Below are 26739 nucleotides of genomic sequence, written 5' to 3' on the forward strand. Positions count from 1 at the left end.
ATTGAGTCAGAGGCGGCTTACAGAGGGGCTTGGCTATGCCTGCTTTGATACAGGCGCTCAACAGAGTGAAGGTGCTTTCCTCAGCCTTCCTTCTTGCCTGCACTAGAGCCGCAGTCATGCTGCGCGTGAAGCGCCCGGGCAGCGGTGCACAGTCACTCTCCACCTCACTGATTTTGACCCGCGCTTCACAGCCCGAGGGCGGGAAACTCACGGGGGCCGATTGCACCGCCTTAACTGACGGCTCCTCGGCAGCCGTTATAGGCGGAAAAGGTGGAGGCGATCCGGGTGCCCTGGAGCCTCTCGGAAATGAGGACTTTGGTTTGCTGGCAGGTACACAAATACTCCTAACAGCCTCTGAATGCTCCATACACAGAGAAAAGGAATAGAGAAGGAGGGGGAAGGAATGGAGAAGAAAAACAGCAAACGTTTTTTGTTTTAGTTTTAGGAACAACAGAAGTAATAGAAGAAGGATAGAAAGGACAAGAATTGGAGGATATAGGGGAAGGAATCAATAGTAAAGTTTAATAATAAACAGGGAGGCCAAAAAAGCTGTTTAGCATAGTCCTGCCCAGGAGCATGTGACAGGGATAACCCATTGAGATGGCCTTGACTGTGGCAACCGAGAACATGGGTTTATAAGTGACTTTGCTTGCAACAACAATACTAGAGCCTCCATGTTCAGAGGCAGTATGCCTAAGAATACCAGTTCCAAGGGGTGGGGTTACTGACCAAGACATTCTCCATGACTTTTGCAGTGAACTTGGAGCCTCATTCCCCATTTGGACCTTAGACTCTGTTCATGTCTTAAAGGTAAAGTGTGCCATCAAGTCGATTTTGACTCCTGGCACCTGCAGAGCCCTGTGGTGTTTTTTGGTAGAATACAGGAGGGGTTTGCCATTGCTTTCTCCCGTGCAGTATGAGATGATGCCTTTCAGCATCTTCCGATATCACTGCTGCCCGATAGAGGTTTTTCCCATAGTCTGGGAAACATACCAGCAGGGATTCAAACCGGCAACCTTCTGCTTGTTAGTCAAGCATTTCCCCGCTTGTGCCACTTAAGGTGATTAGTTAATGTCTTACCCTACACCTGTTTCAGAGCTGGCGTGGTGCTTACATAATAATCACAATGATTCTCAGGGCCAGCATCAGGACTTCACGTTGTTGGGCAGCTGCCCAAATGGCTTTCTGCACATGGCCTTGGTGTGGTGGTGGAGTGGCTTGGAGACCCCATCTGGGTAGGAAAGAAGAGGCCATGGGGGCTAGTGATGCAGAGGACAACCGCCACACTGGAGCTGGCCTTAACCCTCCTCCCACCCCACTCCTCAAGAGGCCTGGGGGCCCCTTTTCCAGTCCCACCTCTTTCATCCACTGTCTTCTAAGGTAAAACCATAAGGCTGCTTCCTGTGCCTGTTTGTTTGTTTGTTTTGATTTATATACTATCCTTCCAAAATGGCTCAGGGCGGTTTACAACAACATAAAAACAATTAAAACCAGTTAACAATTAAAATCAAAACTATAAAACCAATTAAACATGCAAACAGCTAAAAACCCTGGCAAACCAGGGCAACCATTTAAAACAGTTCACAGTAGTTTAAAAACCCTGGAAGGCCAGGCCAAACAGATAGGTTTTAAGGGTTCTCTTGAAGGCCAATAATGAACTCAAATTATGGATTTCTGCCGGGAGTGCATTCCTCAGCCCAGGAGCAGCTACAAAGAAGGCCCGCCTCTGTCGCCACCAGACATGGTGGCAACTGAAGATGGACCTCCTCAGATGACCTTAACGTGCGGTAGGGATCATGCAGAAGAAGACGCTCTCTAAGATAACTCGGACCTAAGCCGTTCAAGGCTTTAAAAGTAATAACCAGCACTTTGTATTTTGCCCAGAAACCTATCGGTAGCCAGTGTAAGTGTTTCAAGACAGGCATAATATGGTCTCTCCGGGTTGCCCCAGAGACCAATCTGGCTGCCGCATTCTGGACTAACTGAAGTTTCCGGACTACATCTGTTGTGTCAGGACCTTGGCCATCAGATTATGTAACCCTTGTGCCTACACCCCCAGGACAAACAAAAGGTATATCATCAGATTAGAATTTACCTCAGGAGTGACTCAGATTCTTCTTGAGCCTCTCCTTGGACTAAAATTAGAGCCGGCAGCCTTTGCCTCACCCTGTGGTTGCTTCTTCCTCCCCTGGCCAAACTTAACCTGCCGGAATAATACAGATGCCAGTGTGAGGAGTAGTCGCTGTAGGCAAGGGTGACACACCACCACAGCTGAGGGTTGTTCCAGGCGGGAGAGAGAGAGAGAGAGAGAGCACCCTGACCTTCTGGCCACTACTTCGCAGCTCTAGCTCTGCCACCCCTCAGGGAATCCAGGAGTCTTGGCAACTCAGCCACCATTTAAAGAAGGAGATAATTCTCTTTAGAATTGGAAAAACTGACAGCTGTGAGTTTGAAAACTGAAACTAGCTTGTGCTGTATGTGACAAATTGCAGAAGACTTTTACCACCCCCTTGACTCCAGCAGGTTATCCCAACGGTCCCTGGGGAAAACTTGCTCTGGAGAAAATGGGGCCTTTTGATAATCAACCCACAAAAGAAAAGTTTGTTATAGTGATGGTGGATCAGTGGTGGCCAGAAGTTTCAATACCACTACAAAGGACACTGACAATACCACTACAAATAAGGTGATCTAGTTCACAGCTGCAGCTTTTGCGAGAGGAGGGACACAGCTTACTTCATTGGAAATGGAGCAATACTTGCCTAAGCATAACAAAGAAACAACAACAAATATTTATATACTGCTTTTCAACTACAGTTCCCAAGGTGGTTTACACAGAGAAAACAATAATAAAGTAATCAGATCGATCCCTGTCCCCAAAGGGCTAACAGTCTACAAAGAAACATCAGACAGACACCAGCAACAGCCACTGGAGGGATGCTGTGCTGGGGTTGGAAAGGGCCAGTTGCTCTCCCCCTGAAAAATAGAAGAGTATCACCACTTTCAAAAGGTGCCTCTTTGCTCAGTTAACAGGGGACTATAAAACAAGACTATTTCCTTGTACCATTCTCAAGGAGATGTCTTATTGGAAAGAATGAACAGGCTAGTAAGAGAAAGTTTACAGCTGAGTACTGTGCAACAACTGTGGAAAGCAATCTGTGAAACTATTTATTAATTGTTCATCTTCTATACTGCCTTTAACAAGGCATCTCAAGGTGGTTTACAAAAGTTAAAATTCAATAAAATTTCATTTAAAGATCGCATTTAAAGCCTTAAAATCAAACAGTAAAAACCATAAAACACCAAACAACCATCTTAAAATAAACAAAAGCAGGAAAGCTGAGAAACCCGACAGCCCCTAAGGGGTAAAAGCCTGAACAAATAAGAACATCTTTAGTTGTGTTTAAAAGCAGCCACAGATGTCAAACAGTGGACATTCACTGGGAGAGCATTCCAGAGCCTGGGGGCAACGACAGAGAAGGCCCTGTCCCATGTACACAGCAATCTAGTCTCTCTCAACTTTGGCACATGGAACAAAGACCCCCATGATGACCTTGTTGGGTGGGCAGAAACCCTAGGGAGCAGGTGGTCCTTCAGGTATCCAGGGCCCAAACCATTAAGGGATTTAAAAGTAATAACCAGCACCTTGAATTGGTCATGGAAACAACTGTGGCCAGATCTGCCTTCTAAAGAAAGGGACACAGCTGGCGTGCTAGCCAAAGCTGTGCAAAGGCAGCCCTGCCCTCTACCTGAGCATCCAAAAGCGGAGCTGGGTCCAACAACACCTCAAGCTGTGCACTTGCTCTTTAAAGGGGAGTACACCCCTATCCAGAGCTGTTTGAATCACCCTGTCCTGATTGGCTTTTCTACTGACCAACAGCACCTCCGTCTTGTCTGGATTTAACCTCAGTTTCAGGGCCTCTGAGAGGAATTTTATCAGGGGGTACAAAGTTTCTTTCGGGCCCTCTTCCCTTCTCCATTAGTCATCCTGTTTTTATCCACTACAGTTTTATGCCATGAGCTGTAGCCTGTAAGGCCAAAACAGGTATGGAAGATGAGAGAGGGGCGGAATGGAGCGCTCTGTTAATTTTCTGCATTTGAGGCCTTATGCTCCTATACTCCCGCCATGATAAATATAAATAAAATAAAAAGATCAGAGAGAAGAAAGCACATTTGATTTGAACATCTTTGTTTATGCTACAATACAGATAAGGAGAAAGAATTCACATTGAAACATCCTTTTATATTGCAATGCAGATCAGATCATCAGAAGACATAATTATTAGTAAAAGTTTTTTGTGTTTTTTTTTAAAGGTAGATTGGCTCAGTATTTTCTTTTTTAAAAGAGCTTTCTTGGCCATTTTTTGGTGAAAAATTTTGCATCACAGCACTGCAAATTAATTGTTCTGGCAATGTTTGGTTCAATATTTAGCCTGGCCAAATCCACAAGACTTTCCTGAGACATTGTAGACCTTAAATAATTCTTAATCAGCTTGAGTTTGTTAAATGACTGCTCTGCAGAAGCTACTGTTGCTGGAATGGTTAATAGTATTCTTCAGCTAACACAAACATTTGGAAACAGGTCACCAAGTCTGTACTCTGTTAACAGGTTCAACAGATCTAATGGCTTTAACTGTGCATTTACAAAATTTGCTTTATGTACTGAGGGTAAATGGTGCATTTCTTTTCCAAAATCATCACTGTTAAGGTCAGCAGCATATATATTGCTCTGATAAAGATAAAGCTTTTCTCTCCACATCACTTTCAGACATGGTGAGATATTTCCACACGAAATCAAATTTTTCTGCCAACTGCTTAACAGCATTGAAGCGGACAGTTAATCCTGCCTGCTATAACTTTGTCTACCAAAATGTAAAAAACACACTTTCTGAAGTAGGCCTCTTCTGGCGTATCATCTGTGTCATTCATTTCCTCCAAGTTAGCATCAGGGCAAAAGATGTCTCATATAATAAAACTCCATAGACTTCATTTCTTGTTTTGGCCGTCAAATTTCGTTCTAGGAGGTCTTCCAGTGCCAATTTAATGCCAGGCAAGTGAGCTGCAAAAGGCTTTACACATTCAACACAATCTGACCATCTTGTTTCAGACATACCATAAAGCGAACAACCAATATGGTTTTCTAGTAATTCCCACTGCAGAGGGCTGGAACGGAACAGATGGTACACAGTTTGAATTGTTCCCCAAAAGGTTATTGCTTCAGGTATGCATTCAGCAGCATCATTTCCACATAAGTTGAGTGTGTGACAACCGCAAGGTGAAAAAATTGCTGTTGAGCATTGTTCTTTTATTTTTGCTTGTGCGCTGTTGTGTTTTCATACCTACTTAGCATAGTATACCTACTTAAGTTTCTTTGTAGCATTAAATCATTGGCTTATCAGAACGTACAATATGTGATGCCTGATCTTAAGTTTTGAACAGGCTTAGTCAAGCTGGCGATCATAGTTATCATCATTAGGCCACAAAAGTTCTATAGATAAGCTATGAACTGTTGCAATAACATGTAATATAGGTTACAGTTAATACCCCCTTTTGGACCCCGGGGCCTGGGTACGATGCACTCCCTGCACCCCCTATCATAGGCCCTGCTCAGTTTGCTAACCCACATCCAGCCCCCGGTTCAGTACATCCACTGCTTCCCTAGGAGCTGATGTCAGGGAAAGGTAGAGCTAAGAATCATCTGCATACTGATGACACTTCAGTCTAAATCTCCTGTAGATGTTAAACAGCATGGGGCAAAATGCTGAGCCTTGTGGGACCCCATAAGCCAGAGGCCAAGGAGTTGAGCAAATGTCCCCCAGCACCACCTTCTGGAACCTACCCCCAAGAATAGACCGGAACCACTCCAATGCACCACCCCCAATCCCTATACATGAGAGGCGGTCCAGAGGGATACCATGGCCGATGGTACTGATGCCGGTTAGGGGTCCAGCAGAATCAACAGGGTGACCAAGGCAGTTTCAGTCCCAAACCCAGGGTGAAAGCCAGAATGAAAAAGCTCTAGATCATTCCTATGATCCAAGACCCTTTGCAGCTGCACAGACACCACATGTTCTATCACCTTGTAGGGATGTGCACGGAACCGGTTCAAAAGGCGGCTGGTTCCGCCGGTTTGCTGGCAGCAGCAGGGTGTGTGCGTGCGCACTTATTCTTCCCAAAGCTCTTCCCCCTCCAGTGCTCCTTTTTCCCAAAGTTCATTGGGGTGACAGTGTACCTGCCTGCCCACCCCTGTTGCCCCCGTTTACTGGATACAACCAGAAGTATCTGATGTGCCTGCATGGACCAGCACGGGTGCATACACGTCGTGCGCACATGGCGGGCACATGCGAGTGATGGCGCAATGTCCATGCACACGTGCCAACGCACACAGGAGCATTGGATACTTCTGGTTGTATGCAGTCAATGGGGGTCAGGGAGGTATGCTGCTGCCCCCGATGAACTTTGGGGAAAAGGAGTGCCAGCTGGGGAAGAGTGGAGGGAGGGATAAGTGCACCTTCCCTCACTCTTAAAGTAGCACCCACCCACCCCGCCATCAAACCACCCACCCACCCCGCCTGGTTCCGTGCACATCCCTATCACCTTGCTTTAAAGGGGAAGTTTTGAAACAGGCCAATAGCTATTTATTTATTTTTAATTTATTTATTTGTTAAATCTGTATGCCGCCTTTCATTAAAACAATCTCAAGGTGGTTTACACAGAAAAATTAAAACAAGACTCTAAAAATTACACAATTAAAATATTAAGCTAGAATATAAAAGCATTGATCTGACTAAAACGATTTAAAATACAAGCACAATATAACCATACAAAGCATTTGCAGTAGGAAAAATCATATAAAACCCTGGGTAAAAAGCCAAAGTTACACATGCTTTCTAAAAACTGTGATGGAGACTGAGTAGCGAATGGCCACTGAGAAAGCATTCCAGAGTCTGAGGGCAACAACAGAGAAGGCCCTGTCATTAGAACATAAGAACAGCCCTGCTGGGTCAGGCCCAAGGCCCAGCTAGTCCAGCATCCTGTTTCACACAGTGGCCCACCAGATGCCATTGGGAGCCTACAGGCAGGAGTTGAGAGCATGCCCTCTCTCCTGCTGTTACTCCCCTGCAACTGGTATTCAGAGGCATCCTGCCTCTGAGGCTGGAGGTGGCCTATAGCCCTCAGACTAGTAGCCATTGATAGACCTCTCCTCCATAAAGTTATCCAAACCCCATCCAGGTTGTTGGCTGTCACCACATCTTATTTATTTATTTAAAATATTTATACCCCACCCCTCCAGTGCACCATTGCTTGGGGCAGCTCACAGTAATAAGATAGACACAGATACAACAACAGTAATAAAATTAACTAAACTTTTTTTAAAAGTCAGATCAAAAACCACACTTATTAGGTTCAAATTAAAACTGAAAACTATAAAAAGCTAAAGAAACTAAAGAATCTACCAAATATAACAAAACAATAATGGAGCATTAAAAAGCTTCCCCCAAAAGGTGCATTTTGAGATGTTTTTTAAAAACACTGAGGGAGGGAGCATGGCAAAGCTCTTCAGGGAGGGCGTTGTCTCTAGTCCCCGCCAACCGGATCTCTGTTAGTGGTGGGATCATGAGCAGGGCCTGAGATGATGAGCAGAGGGCCCTGGCAGATTAATATGGTGAATGTGGTCCAACAGGTACCCCGGCCCCAAGCTGTGTAGGGCTTTAAAGGTCAATACCAGCACCTTGAATCTAGCCCAGAAGCGGACCGGTAGCCAATGAAGCCAACGCAGGATGGGTGTAATACTCACGAAGCGACTTGCATCTACGAGCATCCTTGCGGCAGCATTCTGAACCAGCTGAAGCTTCAAACAGTCTTCAAGGGCAGCCCCACATAGAGCACATTGCAGTAGTCCAATCTGGATGTTACCAATGCATGAGTGACTGAAGTCAGGTCTGACTTCTCCAAGTAGGGTTGCAGCTGGTGTACCAGCCGTAGTTGGTAAAAGGCGCTGTGCACACTGCTGCCACCTGTGCCTCCAAGGACAGTGTTGGGTCCAGAAGCACCCCCAAGCTGCGGATTTTGTCTATCATGTCTCCCCGCACTCATCTTTATTCTAAACTAAAAAGCCCAGGTATTGTAGCCTTGCCTCATAAGGAAGGTGATCTAGTCCCTTGATCATCTTGGTTGCCCTCTTCTGCACCTTTTCTAGTTCTACAATGTCCTCCTTTAGATATGTTGACCAGAATTGTACGCAGTACTCCGTGTGGCTGCACCACAGTTTTGTATAAGGGCATTATAATATTAGTAGTTTTATTTTCAATCCCCTTCCTAATGATCCCTAGCATGGAATTGGCCTTTTTCACAGCTGCTGCACATTGAGTCGACACTTTCAATTAGCTGTCCACAACGCGAAGATCCCTCTCTGGGTCAGTCACTGACAGCTCAGATCCCATCAGCATATACATGATTAAAATTACATCATGGATAAGAGATGTTTTTGCATTGACTGACCTGGCATTCAACTTATTTGTTTATCAAACTACTCCTCATTCTACTACAGGAAAATCACCATTTGAACTGCTGAGAGGACGCAAAGCTACCACCGAACGTACCCAATGGCACCAACTGATAGGGTCTTCCATGCCTTCTCACCCTGCAGATCGGGTAAGGGAGAAGCAACAAAAATATAAATTGTACGTAGATCAGAAATGGGGTGTGAAACAGCTAATGTTTCAGGTGGGGGACTTTGTTCAAAAACGGTTGCCTTATAAAGTGAGAAAGGGATGTTCCCAATATTCTGGACCAAAAACAAATAATCGAAATCCCAGGAGATTTTGTCATATTGGATGATGGAAAGGAATGGAACAGTTCAAGACTTTCCAGCGTGCATACTATGAGACAAGAGGAAAGGGAGTTTGATCTCAAGAGAGGAACTGGAGAGGAATTTGATCTTGCCTCCAGTTTTGACCTCACAGATGAGGCTGATTAAAGTGGTGGACAGTCCTTGGTACCAGAGAAAAAATCACAAACAGCTCCCGTGCCAGAAGCTCAAGACTTGGGAGAAGTGTGTGGGTGATAGGACAGGAGACCACCTAAAAGACTTCAAGACTTTGTCACTAAATTTTAAATCAGTTCCATTTTGGTTGTTACAGAAGGGAGGGATGCATTGTATTATGTGTAGTAATGTCTTTTGTGTTGTTTGGATATTTACCCCAGTTGGGACACTGTAGAAAGTGTGGGGTTGGGGGTGGAGCCAGAAGAAAAAAGGAGAAAAAATGGAGTTACTTCTGAATAAAGCCTTAGTTAAACCTGCATAATATTTCTTTGTGTTTTCAAGGAAAGCAGTTATAAAACTATCACATTACCTGATAAAAGGCTACTTATGCACCATTTCCCCAGCCCCAACCTCTGTGTCTCAGCATCAGACAATAGACCCAAGTATAAATGGGGAGCCCAGCCCAGGAGTGGTTGTGCTGCCGTGTTGGGTAATGAACAGTGAGAGTGCGTGGCATGATTGTTCTCCGATACATTTTTTTTTAATTGCCTGTTTTATTGACACCTGAAACTGGATGGATGAGGAAGGACACACCTGAGCGGCTGTCGCTCCTGCTTGGGTCCTAGCGCCATGCAAAGCAAGGTTGGAGAGTAATCTTTTACCACTTAAATATCAGTGCCCAAGTTCATATTACCTAGGCAGAGGTTTCAGGCAACTAGCTGTTGCCTTTTTTGTGCACGAGAACTAGAGGTAGGGGAGACTCTTACAGAGAGCCTCCCCTGACACTGGAGATCAATAGGGCCCTTCACCCCAGAGATCACAGGGCTAGAAGGTTAGCTTTCTAATTTTTGTACCTATCAACAACTGTATACAGCCACACATGCCTGGCACATTGATTTAACAAACATGGGCTAGGCTAGGAAGTGCCCAGCAAGGTTGCACACAGGACCAATCCCTTTAGCTGCCTTAAGCAAGCAAGGCTGATCACATGATCTAAAGAAGGCAACGGGTTACGAGATCATATGATGCTACATGCAAATGAAGGTTTATTGCCTGTGTTTGGGGAAAAAACTGAGCTATAAAAAGGCTCTGGCTTGAGAGAGGACTTTTTTATGGGAATGAGGTTTTGAGCGAGTTCAGTTCAAAGGTGCTTGCAGTGGAGACGAGGGAGTACTGGGATTCCTAAAGAAACTCTACAGGTGGACTTCTAGACAGTTTAGTGGAATAAACATGGGAGGCCAAACCCCATAGCCTGGACACAATAGACCCCACTTGCCTCCAAGGGGCTGCTCACAATTCCTGACTCTCTGTTTCTCCTGCAATAACCTATTGGGCACCACACCATTCTCTAAGAACTCAGAGGTCCTGTCTGTCTGCTGTACCAGTCTTGATTCCACCAGACCCCATTCCACTCCCCCAGATCAATATCTGGAGTATTTAAAGGGCTACCTACCCCCGTATGTCCCTGCATACTCATTGTGCTCTTTGGCGAAGGATCTGTCCGCTTCATCTTCCGCCACCATCTGAGGTGCAGCTGGTGGGTAAACAGGACAGGATCTTCTCTGTTGTGGCACCCAGTCTTGGGAGAGAGAGTTCCAGAGAGGCTCAACCAGCCCCACCCTTGTTTGTTGGTAAAGACAGTCTTGTTCTGATAGCTAACTTATTTGCCTTGACCTGAAGGAAGCTGTTTGGCTCTGTGGTGGTGTTTTGCTTGTTTTCCTGCTACTTAATTGTTAACATACATGTATTGAGTTTAAATATTGTATACCACTTTGGGAGCCCTTGCAGGTGACAAGCGACTTATAGATTTTAATATAAATAAATGGAAGTTGCATGCTAATTAACTCCACAGAGATGCTTTCCATCACAGAATGTTGTGGTGTATAGAAAAGACCAAGGTTGGATCATGACATGCTGAGACCCTAAGCCAGGGTATGTCAGTCTTAAAAGGCCCCATAACATTACAAATTGGGTTGGAAGTTCTGCCCTGGCATGTCACTTACCTCCCAAGCCCACCCCTCGTCACACTGCTGACGGTTACCATAGTGTTTGTCTAAAGAGGCAAATGCTGCCTGTACAATGGAGGGCCTTGGTCTAAACTGGGCCCTGATCTAATAAAACTTGAATGCAAACTATAGATATAATTCTCCTAAACTTACCCTTCACTAAGCCCATGTGTGGCAGCTCTCGCGGGAGTTTGTGAGCAGCTACCTGTGGGACAGGGACAGGGAGAAAATGGCGGCTGCGGCAGGCTGGAAGGGAGGGAAAGCGCCACCAGCTGGTGAGGAGAGAAAGCTCCCGCAGCCCGGCCACTGGGGAAGGAAATTGCTGGCTGTGGCCAGCGAGGGAAACCACCACCGGCAGGCAGGGAGGGAACATAGGAACATAGCAAGCTGCCGTATACAGGCAGTAATGCACTGGATGAGGGATAACAAACTGAGATTGAATCCAGACAAGACAGAAGTACTTGTTGTGCAGGGTCGTTACTTGGGAAACAATATTGACCTGCCTGTTCTAGATGGGGTCACACTTCCTCAGAAGGAACAGGAACGTAGTCTGGGAGTGCTTCTGGATTCACGCCTCTCCCTGGTTTCTCAGGTTGAGGCAGTGGCCTGAAGTGCTTTTTATCAGCTTTGGTTGATACGCCAGCTGCATCCGTTTCTTGAGATTGATGCCCTCAGAACAGTAGTACATTTGCTGGTAACCTCGAGACTTGATTACTGCAATGCGCTCTTTGTGGGGCTGCCTTTGTATGTAGTCCGGAAACTACAATTAGTACAGAATGTGGCGGCCAGGTTGGTCTCCGGGACATCTAGAAGAGACCATATTACTCCTATATTACAGGAGTTACACTGGCTGCCAATAGGTTTCCGGACAAAATACAAAGTGCTGGTTATAACCTATAAAGCCCTAAACGGCTTAGGCCCACGGTATTTAAGAGAACGTCTTCTTCTGCACGATCCCCATCGTCCACTGCGTTCGTCAGGGGAGGCCCGTCTCTGGCTACCTTCAAGTCGGTTGGTGACCACTCAGGGACGGGCCTTCTCAGTTGTTGCTCCGAGACTTTGGAATGCGCTTCCCGCTGACATAAGACTCTCCCCATCCCTAGTGGTTTTTAAAAGAGCTCTGAAGACTCATCTTTTTAACCAGGCCTTTTAACCTTTTAACTTTTAAAATTTTAAATACTGTAAATTGTTTTTGTTTTTAGGCTGCTTTTTGGCATTTTAATTGGTTTTAATGTTTTGTGTTTTTGTATTGTTTTATTATTGAGAACCGCCCCGAGACTTTGGTTTGGGGCGGCATAGAAATGTATTACATACATACATACATGCATACATAAATATACTGAATCAGACCATTGGTCTATCTATCTCAGTATTGTCTTCACAGACTGGCAGCGGCTTCTCCAAGGTTGCAGGCAGGAGTCCAGGGGTGTAGCTACCATTAGGCAAGGGGAGGCAGTTGTCTTGGGGCCCCACTGCCTCAAAGGGCCCCCAGAGGCACATCACATGACTCCCCACCCACCCATGTTGTACCCCCTATAAATTATGTTGAGTCTCTTGGAGATCGGCAGGAGCAGAGAGTAAAAAAAACTAGATTCAGTGTGAACTAGATATTCACCGTATTCATTATGGGGATGTGAGTGTGAGTGCACGATCTATTGTGAAGTGTGTTTGTGTGTGTATATCAGCGAGGGGCCCATTTTACAATCTTGTCTCTGGGCCCCCTCCAACTTTGCTACGCCCCTGCAGGAGTCTCTTTCAGCCCTATCTTGGAGAAGCCAGAGAGGGAACTTGAAACCATCTGCTCTTCCCAGAGTGGCTCCATCCCCTGAGGGGAATATCTTAGTGCTCACACATCTAGTCTCCCTTTTGTATGCAGCCAAGGCGGACTCTGCTTAGCTAAGGGGACAAGTCATGCTTGCTACCACAAGACCAGCTCTCTTTTCCTAAGGAAAGGAAAGCCAAGTGCAGAACAGCTGAAGCGAGTGGGGGAAATGACACGGAGAACTAGGGGCGCAGATGGTCTGCACCGGATCAGGTAGTTTACAGTTATTTCTGCACAGATTTATAAACTCAATATGATAAATAACTGTAGCAATATGCATATATCTTTGTCGTATTGGAATAAAAGGAATAGTCTTTTCCCCCTCGCTTTCTCCCTCATTTTTTCAACCACTCATGTAAAACTTGAAAATTATTCTCTGTCTCCTCCCCCCCACACCCCCCGGTATTCAGAGGCCCCCTCATAATGTGAGGTCTTCAGCTGTAGCCTACTTAGCTTGTGCCTAAATCTGGCACTATAAGAGGCTCTTGTTTCCTCTTATTTTTATCCAGCTGGGCCCTGCTGCCTTTGCAAACAGCTCAGACACATTTTTCCCCCTGGCTTGAGTTTCGTTTCAAGTAAGTAAATCTTTTCTCTGTGTGTGTGAGTGAGAACTATAATAACTGAGCTACTGCTACCTGCCCAGGTATGTGAGGGGTGTGGTTCAGCTGGCAGGCTCACCTGTACAGAGACAAGTAAGTCACAAGCCACGCAGGTAGCTTCTAATTTCTGCTTGTCAAGCCGGATGCCAGTTGCTCAGTGTCCCAAGGAGCGATGGTAGGAGCTGAGCAGCAGCCGAGGACTCTCTAGGATTACCCAGTAAGTAAGTAAGTCTAAATCTATGATGGGATCTTAGGAGGCAGGACCTCTGGGTTCTTTGGAATGGAAGGTGAGGTTGAAGAAGTCCGTACCCCTGAGGGACTTAGTCCTGAATCTCTGGTAGGAGGGGCAGACTTGGTGGAGCAGAACAAGAGCATTTGGGAGCTAGGACTCCTGGGTTCTTTGAGGGATGTGGTGGATTTTGATACGTGTGTGGGGAATACAAGGCAGAACTCAATGTTTCTCTAGGAGTTTACAGTATTGGGAGATTAGGAGGCAATGGAAACCCAGACTCTTGGCTTAAAATTGGGAGGCCACTGGGTTACAAAAAAGGTTCCTCTAAGTGGGTCTGAGAAATTATTGGTTAAGAACAGAGAGCATGCTGGGAGTCACAGGGGTGGGTTCAAAATATATCTTTGGGGCTGCAGCAAAAGGAGTTTGGAGCTGGGACTCTTGAGGTAACTTGAGAGAAATCTTTTGTGGAAGGTCTGCATGTATTAGATATTTTTTCCAGAAAGGCTTTTTGTGTTTGTCAGCTGCCGCCGCCACAAATCCCTTCATGGTGCTTATTTTGCCCTTTTGCTGACACGCTCGCCCAATTGTTTCTGGGATCTAAAACAAGCCCACAGTTTTCAAAGTCGTTAGTTCAAAGCAGGAAGATTCCTGACTTGTGTAAGACAGGAGATGGATAGGTATTTTTGAGGAGGCAAACTTCCTTCATCAGCTGCATTAGGGAACAGGCCTCACTCATCCCTGGGCCTGGTTGTGTAGTAACAAGACACCCTCTGAGCAGCTGCAGAGTGCATTTCATTGCCTGGGTGTCCACAGTCAGCCTCACATTTCTGGGATTTGGGGACAAGACCACCTCCTCAGGAAACATGATTTGATGTAGAGGGGTGTGTGTGTGCACATGTATGTGCGCGTGCACACCTTTCCCCAAGGTATTGGCAACTGCCCAGGGATGCAACTAACCGCCCAGAGATGCAGGTTTGGGGCAGTATAGAAATATTTTAAATAAATAAATATTTTAAATAAATAAACTGCTGTGGTATCTGGGGTATACCTCTGCTTTGCACAGGGAAGACTTAAGTAAGTCTTAAGCCATTGTTTCGGCAGGGTTTTAGGCAAATTAATGGTATTTTAATGCCTTTTTTAAAGGCTGTGAATTAGTGGTTTTATGCTCTTAGTAGCTGAATGTATTTAGGTCTTTGATTTCATTATTGTTGCATGCTTTCTCCGAACATTCCATGGATTAGAACAGGGATTGTTCTGGCAACACCCCAGATTTTATACCATAGATCAATACCTGAAATTTCCTTTCTAAACTCCCTGTCTCAGCACAACACCCAGGCTGAAATGGCCATATTAAAGTGAAATGGAAAGACGTGTCCTGCAAAGGTGCTTTAGTATTCATACGCACGCATGTGCATGCAGCAAACTACAGCCAAGACATGTCCCTCTCTCTTCTCAGAGATCGGGCTACTAGAACCCTCGGGTGAGGGCTGAACTCTGAAGGGCAACCATAGCAGTTTGCACTAACAAGGTTCTAATAAGACATCCCCAAAGGCAAAGGGGGAGAGTGATTGACCAAAAACTAGGAAATCGGGAGCAACAGTTGAAGCATGTGTTGTTATGATGTGTTGTTATGGCCATTTGGGTCAAAAGGTAGGGTGTGGGTGCTTGAAATGAATGAATGCCTCAGGAAGGGGAGCTTAGGAGCCAAGTTCCTTGTGCAGAGTGACTTTAGATCCCCATAGAGTATATCGGCAGTGCCTAATTCCTCCAAAGAGAGGTACTGAGGGCTATCACTTGCCTACGAAAGGCATTGCCCGTGTGGTGCAAGGCCTGGAGAGCTGGATTAGGAGCGTGGAGGGCTGACACACTCTGCCATGGAGCTCACTGGGCAACCTTGAGTCATATCATGCTGTCCTCATAGGGTGGTTGTGAGGCTGAAAGGGCACTTTTGCCCTGAGCTCCTTGGAGGAAGGGTGGAATATAAATGTGAGTAAGCACACCACCACCACCATTCATATCCTTTGGCCTAGAACTTTGCTTCTGACACTTCATAGATGGCTCATGCTTGCAAGGATCACTTACTTGATGATCTTTACTCAGAAATGGGCAACCCTGCTGGAAGCACATCTAACTTAAGGGGAGGTGGGGGGAGGAGAAAGGAAGGGACTGAAGCAATGGTCTTTCTCCTCCCAGTTCTTTAAACCAAACACACAAGCAAAGCGGCAAATCATGGCATCGCGAGCTTGAGTCAATATTGACTTCATTTCTTCCAGCACCTGCAGCAACTGATGTGATCTGGACTCAACTGATCATTGCAGGCCAATCAGTGGCCAGTATATGAGCAAAGGCCAGAAAGAGATGGCCCCAGTTTCTCCCCTGCAATGGCTACACACACTCCACAACCTCTGCTTTAGCCAGTGGGTCCCTTGCCTTACCTCTTATGTGGTTTCCTCTCTCACAAAGTGGTGAGAGAATGGAATGTGGGCTCAGCTCCAGGACTTAGAGACACTCAGCCAGCCAAGCATAGAAGGAGGAATCCCGCCTTCAATAAACACACAGCCATGCCAGGTGAAATGCAACGGGTGTGGCAATGGGCAAGAGATGCCACAGAACGCTTGAGAAAGGGAGTGGGAGCTCGTGGACTGATTTTCTTTCCATTTCCATATATGCAAGATCTCATCTCACACCCTTGTTGTGTAAATAATTCAAAATAGCTATTAACCGCAGTCCTATCTTCACAGCTTGCTAATTGAGGAGGAGGAGGAAGCATGTTCCCATTTACTGTATTTTTTAACCAGTACAATTGTGATTGTCTAATGGATTAAGGAAGCAACAGGACCCAGGATTCCTGGGTTTATTTGTTGTGGTCGGGGTGGGGTGGGGATAACACTGAGTGACTGTCCGGGGCACTTTCCAGGTTAGGCACTCAACAGCAGCAAAACGCTTCTGTTCAGACAAATCGATTCAAAACATAAATAGCAAAGCACCCAGCAGGGGGAGCAGTATCACAAAAACTAACAACCTGAAAAAACAGCAACTTTTTAACGCTGGATATACAGTGTTATAGCACTATATTGCAGCGATTAAATTCGAAACAAGGCATTGCAAATATGAACGGCATCCTGTTGTCAGCGTAGGGGCTGCGGTGTCACAACACAGGAAGTGCGGAAGATACACACATCAGAGATATGCCATGACCCCATTGCAGGGTGTAATCTGGAAAGCACCCCGAAGGAAGCAGGCAAGGCAGTTTGCCTCAGATGTTGCAAGGTATTGCAGCATCTGAGGCAAGGTGCAAAATGCCTTTCCTAGTTGGTGAAAGCCCTCTTTCAGAACCAACCCTTGCATGCTTTGAAAGTGCATAAGCCGCAGGAAAGGTTGCTACCAGCTGCCTCTGCTCTCCTCATGCTTCTTGCAAGCTTTGCAATGAGTGTGAGGAGAGGCGCAACATGTGCGGGGGCAGATCGGTCCCAAAGAGCTGCTCCAATAGCAGTGGTGGAGGGCATCTTTCAGCCCTGTTGGTGCCCCAATAATCTGCCACCAGAGGCGACTGCCTCACCTTGCCCCATGAAAGGGCTGCCCTGGAAGGAAAGATAATAGGAGCAAGGTCTCCCGAGTTCCCGAGGAAAGGGTGGCATAGTAGGAGAAGGACTGTGAGCCAGGATTCCTGGTGCAATTAGGAGTTAGAGAAGACAAGAATTGGTTTGTGGAAATAATGAAATCTCGGTTCTTTAAGGCTGGAGTTTCCCACCTTCCTTATAGCATGCATCTTAAGTTTCAATGTGCCAATAACATTGTTTAGGTAATTGTCTTCTCTTAAACTTACCAGATTGAGTTCTGACTCTCAAGTTGGGCTGCTGCTACCATGAGTGATTCAGGAAGGTAAGAGAGTGTCACACGTGTGTATGTTTAGAAATCTAACCACGGTGAGCCAGCCTTCCCCTTTCCCCCATTGAAATCCCTTTGCAAAATACACTTATTCTGTAACACCCACTATCAACAGCAGTGTGTGTGTTAAAAATAGATCAAAGCTCTCCACTAAGGTAACTCCAATTCTGCGCTGAAGAAAATTAAATTGTACAGACTGTGTAGATCAGGGCTACTCAACTTCGGTCCTCCTGCAGATGTTGGCCTACAACTCCCACAATCCCTGGCTATTGGCCACTGGCTAGGGATTATGGGAGTTGTAGTCCAAAAACGGGATGGGGGGAGTTGAGCAGGCCTGGTGTAGATTGATGTATGTGAAGCACATTCTGTATCTTTAGCTATTGTGTATCACTTGTTCTGCCTCTATTGTGAGAAGAGATGGAAGGTAGTGTAGGACACTAAAGTCTTGCCTTCTGATCCGTGACTAGGAATCTTGCTCAAATACCTCCCTGCACACACTCTTGAGATTTGACAAGGGTCTTATGATTGCTTACTACTCAACTGGCAGCTTTTTCATTACAGTGTCTGGCTAGGACTGAGGAGGACACCTAGGTTTAAATCTCTGCTTGGTGACCTTGGACCAGTCACATTTAGCCTAACCGACCTCATAGGGTTGTTCTGAAGATAAAATGAAGAAGGCCAAGAATCAGGGGAGGTGCTAGGTGCTCAAAAGCTCCGGGCTCACAAGGCCTGGCTCAGACCCACAGCCTTCCCATATTTGATGATAAAACCTTTTCATGCTCTCGGAGTGAATCCAACACTCTTCTCCAGTTTTTGAAACCATTAATCATCAGTACATTATTATTGCTTCTGGCATATTTTGGCCGGATGCCTTGTTAGGGTCCTATTAGGACAGGGTTTCTGGCCCACAGTGTTTATTTTGTATTCAGATTTCCCTCCCCTTAGTAATCACTTCTTGAGGTATCCTTGCCACTGCATGACATGGGCGGCGGGTTGCGGGGGAGTGTGGGTTTACTAGGTTACTGCCCTGAATTTCTTGTGAGAGAGGAGGGATGAAAATGTAATAAATATTCTTTGTTACTCCTTTTTCAAACCCAGGCATCTCCAAACACCTTCATATTGTTCATTTTGTTTAGATTTAAAAAACTTCACTAGCAATAAGGCAGGCACACACACACACACCCCTACAACTACCAAGCCATATTTCTCTTTTGGCGACGTGGGAAGGGAGTCGGCAACTCTCTTCAGTGGCAGCATTTGTTCTGGCACCCACTGAACACTGTAAAAACTCTCAAAAAGAGAAAATGCCATTTCAGTACAGCCAGGGGTACTGTACAGGGGTATCCCTCTGCCACCCAAGTATTTGAGGAATTCCTCTCCAACCCAATAACCCATTTCTTCAGTCCTCAAAACATATTTCCCCCCTCCCCCACAAGTGTCTTTTCTCTTCCCCTCAACAATTTAAGTGAGTTTCTCCTCCAGTTTTCCCTCTGCCTGCACCCTTGTGTACAGCACCTAATACACATTTGGTGGGTCAGTATTACTGGGTCCTCAGAAGGGCCCACTGCTAATTATGGAGGCCGCAGCCTTTGTGTGGTGGTGGCAATCTCCAGGGCCCACCCTCTGAAGGGAAGAGAATAAGGAGTTAGCGGTGTGCATGGAACCGGCTGGTCCAGTTCGAGTCCGAACTGGACCCGGACCGGAACAGTTCGGTCCGGCACCCCCTCAAACCCACCCACCCCCACCCCCTGTTTGGTCTGGGGAGGTTTGGCAGCTTAAAAAAAAATTAAACAATTTTTTAAAAACTTACCCACGGGGGGGGGCGGGCATTTCTACAAGATGATGGAGGTTCCCCCTCCAGCCTCCCATCCATCCAGAACCAGCCAGTTCGGCCGTTCTTTGTCCCATGAGCTCTCCTTTGCTCTTTTTAAACCTTTAGCTGTATTTGTCTGTGTTTATATTTATGGTTTTTTTGTTGTTGTTTTTATCTTGCTAACTGCCCTGGGGTCTTAGGATGAAGAGTGGTATATAAAAATATAAATAAATAGCATAAATTAATGCTAGTTTCTCTGGATGGCATGTGGGGCCGTGTGGATTACAGCAGGATGTTAAGATTAAGGATATGCGGCTGTTCCTCAATTCTCAAGGGGCCTAGCAAATTTGAGATAATGGGGTGACTGCCTGGAAATTTATTCTCTCTCTCTGATTGTTGGCTGGCTTGTTCATTTTGTTTCCTAGCCTCGGGAGTGGCTTCAAACCCAGTGCCAGAGCCATCTATGGTAAGTGTTTTGGTGCACAGGGTAGTGGAGTAAGTGATGGAGTAAGAGTAAGTGGTGTAAGTGGTGGAGGTAAGCTTCAAAACTGCACTCCAGGCCTACACAGTTCTGCCATCCTTAGCCCTGTTGCTCTCATGAACGACTCTCCTCTTACCTCTCTTGCTGCTTCTTATGCCTGGCACCCCTGCTCTGGATGTGTCCGCATGAAGGGTCCCTTTCCCTCTTCCTTGCGTTTTCTGTGAAGACGCCTCCTTAATCTTCATCCCCCCAATTATGCCTGAGTTTCGTCACATCCATCCCTTTGTCTCACCTTCCCTTCTCTTCATTTCCCCTTCCTTTGTAGCCTTCCGCACCATCTAAATTTAGACTGTAAGCTCCTTGAGGACAGGGACCTAACTTTGTAACATGGAGAATTCTGAAAAACACGAAGTATAATAATTTATTATGTATTTATGTATTGGATTTATATACCAGTCCTCCAGTGGCTACCAGTGGCTGGGCGGTTTACAACAAATAAAAACAATTAAAATCAATTAACAGTTAAAATCAAAATGAAATCAATTAAACAAAATCATTAAAACATTAAAAACATTAACATTAAAATCATTCAAAACCAGCACTAAATTTTTAAACCATAAATCTAATTAAAAGCCTGGGTGAATAAATGTGTCTTCAGTGCCTTTTAAAAAGTTGCCAGAGATGGAGAGACTCTTATTTCAACAGGGAGCGCATTCCAAAGTCCAGGGGCAGCAACAGAGAAGGCCCCGTTCCTGAGTAGCCGCCAAATGAGTTGGCAGAAACTGCAGGAAAACCTCTATAGATGATCTCAACAGGCGGTGGGGCTTATAATAGCACTGCATAACAATAAGTTATAGTGTTCTACAAATTAGTTTGGCAGGGTCAGAACTGAACCTGCAGGGCTAACTTGCACTCCTTGCACGTTGGTCTGTGTCATGAGCTTTCTTTCAGAAGTCAGGATATTTATAAACAGAGTTACGCATGATTAAATCACTCCCGGTCCTAACCAACTTCTGCTCCTTTGCAACAAATTAAACCAGAGAAATTGATTGATCTTTCAACCCACGCAATTTCTTTCTCTCCCCTCTTCTGCTCAGGGAACTCTGGACATTTCAGTGTGCTGGGATTTAAAACCCAAAACTTACGGCTGAGCTTGTAGCAGGCGAGGGAGGGAGGAGGGAGGGAGGAGGCAGTGAAGAAGTTGCAAGAAGGAAGGAGAAGGGTGTGGTTGTGTTAATCCTCACAAGCTAAACTGGTTCCCCCAGGGAGAGGCAGTAATTGCATCCCTCTGCCCTAGAGAGAGGTAATAACTCCTTAAGACACGTTTTATTAAGAGGGATAGGTCCCCAGGTGGCATTATGAAGTCCTTTATATTAGACAGTCCTGAATCAGTATGTACATTTTTGTATGTGCTTTCCTTTGTGTGCATTTATCTATTGGGGGAGAAGCCCTGCCACCAAGAAGGTGGCCTCTGTATGTATTCTGTCTGTCCACAAAGACAACCCCTTTAGAGAGGAAAGGGTCTAGATTTGCCACAGTGCCCCTTGTCCACTGCACCTTGCCCATCTGCTCCAAATAGTAACAGGCAGCAGCCACAAAGGCCGGGGTAACTCCGTTGTACCCTGCTGCAAAGGAAAAATTCGCAATTCTTCATTTTCTAAGTTCATGCCATGTGCTCTTTGCAAACATAACACCACCAAACGTTATGGTCTAATCTGCAGCCTCAAGTCAACCTTCCAAAGCATTTCTTACTTGTTTAATGTGTTTTATGATCTGTTTTTGCAGAGCAAAGGAAGAAATATTCCCATGTCATCATGGCTGATGTCTCCCAGTATGCTGTCAAAGTAGGTCTTTCTCCAAAATTTGAATCTGGGGTGTATTAAATTAGAGGCATGAGCCAGGACTGATGGATTCCCTGACTGAGGAGCTGGAAAACATGGACAGTGAATTAGAGTAGAAGGGGTGATATCTTGTGCAAGAGAAGGAGATAGGGGTGGTGGTGGTGGGGGGTGGTCCTGCATGTCTAATGTGGAAACTCTCTGTCTTGCAGTGGATTCTGGGAAGCAGTCTAGAACAGAAGTCCCTTTTCCTCAGATCTTAGACTCATGTTAAGCCCCAACTTACAGCATGGGGACCACTTTTACTTTTTTAAAAATTCATACATTTATTTATTTATTTATTTATTTATTTATTTATTTATTTTATTGTTAAATTTATATACCGCCTTTCATTAAAAACAATCCCAAGGTGGTTTATCCCAATCCCAGTCCCATTCGCTACATATCCTCTCTCAAAGAAACAATCCCTAAAAAACTAAGATGAGTGGTGATGTGGCAACGTCTTAGGCTGGCCCAGGATATGGTCTGAGGGTATGTGATGCAGCCAACTTGATGAAGCTAAGCAGGTCTAAATCTGGCCAATGTCTGGATGGGAGACAGCCTGGAAACCCCATGTATGCCACCTTGAGTTCCACCATGGAAGAAAAGTGGGATAGAAATGTAATAAATAAATAAATTTAATTTAACCAAGTTTTGGCTCCTGCCCCACCAGTCTGAATATTCTAGAGTGCTCATTTAGTTCATGTGGGACATTAGCTAGGCCTGCATGACTCTGTCTCTCTTCCTTTCATACAACTCTCCTGTGGCTGCATATTGCAAAGGAAGATCAGTAGTGATAAGTAACCTGATTTCCAGGGACGTTTGTTCACCATGACTGATTTTCTTATTGAATAGACCTTGATGAGCTTTCAAGGTTCCCCAGTGCATAGTCTGAAAACCAGTTAAATGAACTAATTAAGGGTTTTAGTCATGTGCATGGTTTTTGCTCATGCTTCTCTCACTTCTGGGTCTTCCAGCATCTGGTGACTTTCGCCATTGGGGAAGAGGATGACTTGGCATCTGTGGAGGATGCCACAAGGAAACTGTCCATTATGGATGCCCAAGGAAAAATCTGGGCTCAGGAGATGCTGCTCCAGGTCAATGGATCGGCCATCAAGCTCTTCGACGTAGACTCAAAGGTGGAGACCACCAATGGCTTTGATGTTGGGTGGCCAAAGGGGGTTAGGAGATGTTTAGTTGGAGTCCTGCATTCCAATATTCTTCTTTGGAGAGAGTTCTATATGGGCTCTCCAGTGTGGCACTTGGTGACTTTGTCGTCCCCTCTAGGAGGAGCTGGAGAATTACGGATTGGCAGCTGTGGCTCGTTGTGAAGCGGTTCGACCCGAGACACGATCCCGACCTCTGCTGCTACTTGTGTGTCAGGACCCTGATCAGCTCAAACCAGACATCCACTTATTTGAGTGTGATAATATTGGGGTAAGAAAATTGATCATTAATCCACAGAGAAAGCTGGAAAAAGATCCCAAGGGAATACGTGAATCTAACACTCTGTCCATTGCAGATATCTTATCTAACACCTTTTGTATGCGTGTGAGGTAGGAGAGGAGAATTCTGCCCATCTTTGCCATGCTTTTGACCTGCTTTTTCTCCAGGCTGAACTGATCCGGAAGGACATTAACAGCGCACTTCTGGACTTCAAGTCAGGGGGAAATGCCCAGCGGAAAGAGGCACTCCGGTAAATAGAGACCTTGTGGAATCAAAGGGAAGGGAGAGGAAGTTTAAGATATCTGCATTTTCTTGAGGGAACACTCATGAGGCAGCTTCCAGTGACAGAATTTAAAATGTCGATCAGTTCAAAACAAAATAAAGCATAAAATAATCCCAAAGTCCAAAGGAAATGACCCAAAAAGACTCACCTAAAATGCCAAATCTTAGCTGCATACTGGAAAGTCAATAGAGAGGGTTGATGGTGTGTATATATATATATACACACACACACACTCATTCCTCTGGCTCAGAAATATTGTTTACATATGACAATCAGCTCATATATTCATATAACATCAACAATTGAAGAGCAAAGAGGAAGCTGCCACCCAGCTGAGCTTCTCTCCCTCAGGGGCCCAGGGACATTTGTTCCCCCACCTGTGTTCAGTTATAGCTATGCCTTCCACCCACCCACCCTCTCTCTCTCAAAATCTCTCTCTCTCTCTCTCTCTCTCTAAGTCTCTCTCTCTCACACACACACACTCACCCTACCTACCTACCTACCTACCTACCTATCTACCTACCTACCTCAAATGTTGCTTTTTTCTAGAGAGGCGCAGGCTACGAAAGAGAGCACCTTTCAGGGGACAAGTGGAAGGGGAGCGTCCAACTGCTGCTGCTTTTGCACTGCAAGCCCCTCCTCCCCTCCCCAGTGTGCTTCTGGGACACCACGGGGGTGAGGGAAAGTGGCTGGGGAGAACTGCAGCAATAAGCAAGGCAGAGAACGCGTTAAACCCCCTTCCACACACTGCTTGTCTGCTGCACATTTCCCCCTCCCAAAGCTCCTTTCCCCTCAGAAAAGCAACTGTTGGATGGTTGAAGTACGCATGTGTGCACAGAACGTTTAGTTTGGGCCTCAGTAGGGGAAAGATAGATGGTGGTGTGGATGGTGGGGAGGGATTGCGAAGCAGCCTTGTAGTGAAAGTTAGGTTATGGCTAGGAGGCAATATTATTGAGCTGTATGGAAGGTGGCAAAGCTGGGTGGGGTCTAGGTAGTTTATTTGATTAGCCTTAGTATCTTACTCGATCACAAGGGCTCATGGCAGGTTATAGGGCTGTGGAACCTCAAGGTTCCCTGGCTTAGGGAGTGGCCTTTCATCCTGGAGGAGGGTTGCCAACTTTTTCATTTTTTTACTGGCCTTGCCAGTATCCCAATGTGCAGATATTAAACCAAGCAGGTGAAGCTTTCTCCGCTTGCTTTATCTTCAGTGCTTCACCTGTCGTATTTCTGCCTGTCGGGCGGCCAAATAAATAAATGGCTTCTTTGGGGGTTGTGGGAACCAGGCTTTTTGTGCTGTCTGGGTGAGTGGCGTGGGGTTAGAGTTACAGCAGGGGTTCATGAGGGGATAAGCCAAGGGGAGGCTGTATCGCCTGTCCAGGTGAGAGTTCTTCCCTTTTACCTCATGCTTCTTGCTTTCCCTCTTCTTCACAGAGCTACCCAGGACTGGCTTGGCAATCAGACAGAAAAGGCTCAAGAGACCCTTCCTCAGTCCCCTAGGGAGGTCCCTTCCAGGACAAAGGTCATCACACCTGCACTGGACCTGACTGGAAAGCAAATGGAGAATGGTGAGAACCTAGCTGCAGCGCTATGCATGCTTGTGGAGCCCTGGGGCGACCTTTCCATGAGGCAAGGTGAGGCAGTCACCTCAGGCATGGGTTCCCACCACCTACAGCTTCCCATCACTACCAGCACCATCCTAGGGGCCTGAATTCTGTCACCGCCCTTCGTCACCCTCAGCCCACTAGGGAATGCTGTTTGTTTTCCGCTCCTCACCCTGATGGGGTCCACCTCTTCTTTCCTCCACCCCACAAGCTGGCCTGGCACTGCCTGGCTTGGCATCGTCTGAGAGTCCTCACGGGCTGCCCCCACTGCTTCGACAACAGGGCCTGAGAATGCTGAGCTCCTGCCAGATTGTCCCTCACCTCAGGAGCAAAGCGCCTTGGTCTGCCCATGTATAGGAGTAAGCTCTGTTTGGCTCACTGGCAGAGCACATATTTGGCATGAAGAAGGTCCTCACTGCAGTCCTCTGGCCTCTCCGGTTAAATGGATCTCACCCTAGAGAACCACGGCCAGTCAGAATAAACCATTCTGGATTGGTTGGGCCAGTGGGGCAAGAGTATAAAGCAGCTTCTGTTGTGAGTTTGGGGTTGTTAGCCGACTGGCAGTTCTTCTGTCAGTTGATCTCTAAATAATGGGCAAAGGGGTCCAGAAGATGTTTTGCTAATGACTCTGACTATTCTGAATGAGTGACACCATGATGGGCCTGGCAAAAATCACACAGGACTGACCAAAGCCCATAATTTATTTGATATATTTATTTGATTTATATTTTGATTTTGTTTTATTTATTTGATTTAAATATTTATATTTATATTTGTTTGATTTATATAATAAGACCCCCTCATTTGGTCCACCATTCCCCCTCCCCTGCAAGGGGTGGGTGTCTCCATTGTCCAAAAGAACAAGCAAGTTTCTAGTGCCAGATCGAAGCATGGAATTCCAGTCTGCCACTGGAATTTCGCTGACACAGAGCGCTTCCACAGCTCAGGATGCAGAGTTTGGGTCCCTCTGCTGTAACCTGCTGCTGACTTCTAAGAATGACTTGTTATTTCATCCAGTGCTCAACTTGTGTACATAAACCAGACATTACAAGGACACCATAAGCCTGCAGTGACTCTCCTTCCCAAGGAAACCAGAATCCAAACCTCCCGGATTTTTCACCACTCGGGGCAACTGAGGCAGCATAGCAATATGTTCATTAAAGCTGGCTAGCTTTGTATCTTAATTGAACGGAGAGCTACTTTTGTGTAAACATGCATAGGTACGTGTGGCAGCTTTCTGCTTCTCATTCTCTTCCAGAGAAGAACCAACGAGTCTTCCTCCTGATGCCTAACTTTTCACTTGGGCTGCCAGATCACAACCCAGAGATCCTTCCTGGCTCTCTTAACAGTTCTGCAACCTCAGGCGTTCCCTGCTGGCACTCCTTCCTGGCCTTTCCACCCGCTTCCCACTTGCTGTAGAGCATGTGTGCTCCAGTAAGCAGAAAGGGAGGACAGGCAAAGGGAGTGGACCGAGAGAAGCTATGCTGCTGCCTTCCCGTTCTTATCCTGTGTGGGGAAGCTCAAGAGACAGACTCATCATGATCTCCAGGATCTGGTGTGACAATGCTGCCCTTCCTAACCTAACCTTTCTGCTTCCAGGCAACTTGGCAGCGCCGCCTAACCTGAGCTCCCTCCGTGCCGAGCGAGATGTGGTGAGTTAGTGGGAAAGGCAGGGGCCAGGGCATGTCATTCAAATGGCCCTGGGCAC

The 26739-nt window shown here is 46.1% G+C and overlaps 1 protein-coding gene across 4 annotated transcripts in view; it reads left to right on the top strand.

Moving 5' to 3' along the window:
- Positions 1 to 1963: 1963 nt before the first annotated feature.
- The window catches only part of EPS8L1 (EPS8 like 1), a 51904-nt gene continuing 27128 nt past the window's right edge, over positions 1964 to 26739 (top strand). The window contains exons 1-10 of one of the 4 annotated variants that reach the window (XM_053261172.1): positions 1964 to 2071; positions 8549 to 8652; positions 17472 to 17524; positions 19769 to 19809; positions 21610 to 21668; positions 22679 to 22840; positions 22989 to 23138; positions 23315 to 23397; positions 24862 to 24995; positions 26631 to 26683. In XM_053261172.1, coding sequence (XP_053117147.1) covers positions 17508 to 17524; positions 19769 to 19809; positions 21610 to 21668; positions 22679 to 22840; positions 22989 to 23138; positions 23315 to 23397; positions 24862 to 24995; positions 26631 to 26683 — 699 coding nt within the window. In that variant the 5' untranslated portion in view covers positions 1964 to 2071; positions 8549 to 8652; positions 17472 to 17507. Of the gene's footprint in view, positions 2072 to 8548; positions 8653 to 12976; positions 13025 to 13703; positions 13748 to 17399; positions 17525 to 19768; positions 19810 to 21609; positions 21669 to 22678; positions 22841 to 22988; positions 23139 to 23314; positions 23398 to 24861; positions 24996 to 26630; positions 26684 to 26739 lie in introns of those variants that run through there. The other 3 variants (XM_053261173.1, XM_053261174.1, XM_053261175.1) reach the window with 3 other exon arrangements.

This window comes from Hemicordylus capensis, chromosome 6 (assembly GCF_027244095.1).
Source record: "Hemicordylus capensis ecotype Gifberg chromosome 6, rHemCap1.1.pri, whole genome shotgun sequence".
Classification (NCBI taxonomy): Eukaryota; Metazoa; Chordata; class Lepidosauria; order Squamata; family Cordylidae; genus Hemicordylus; species Hemicordylus capensis.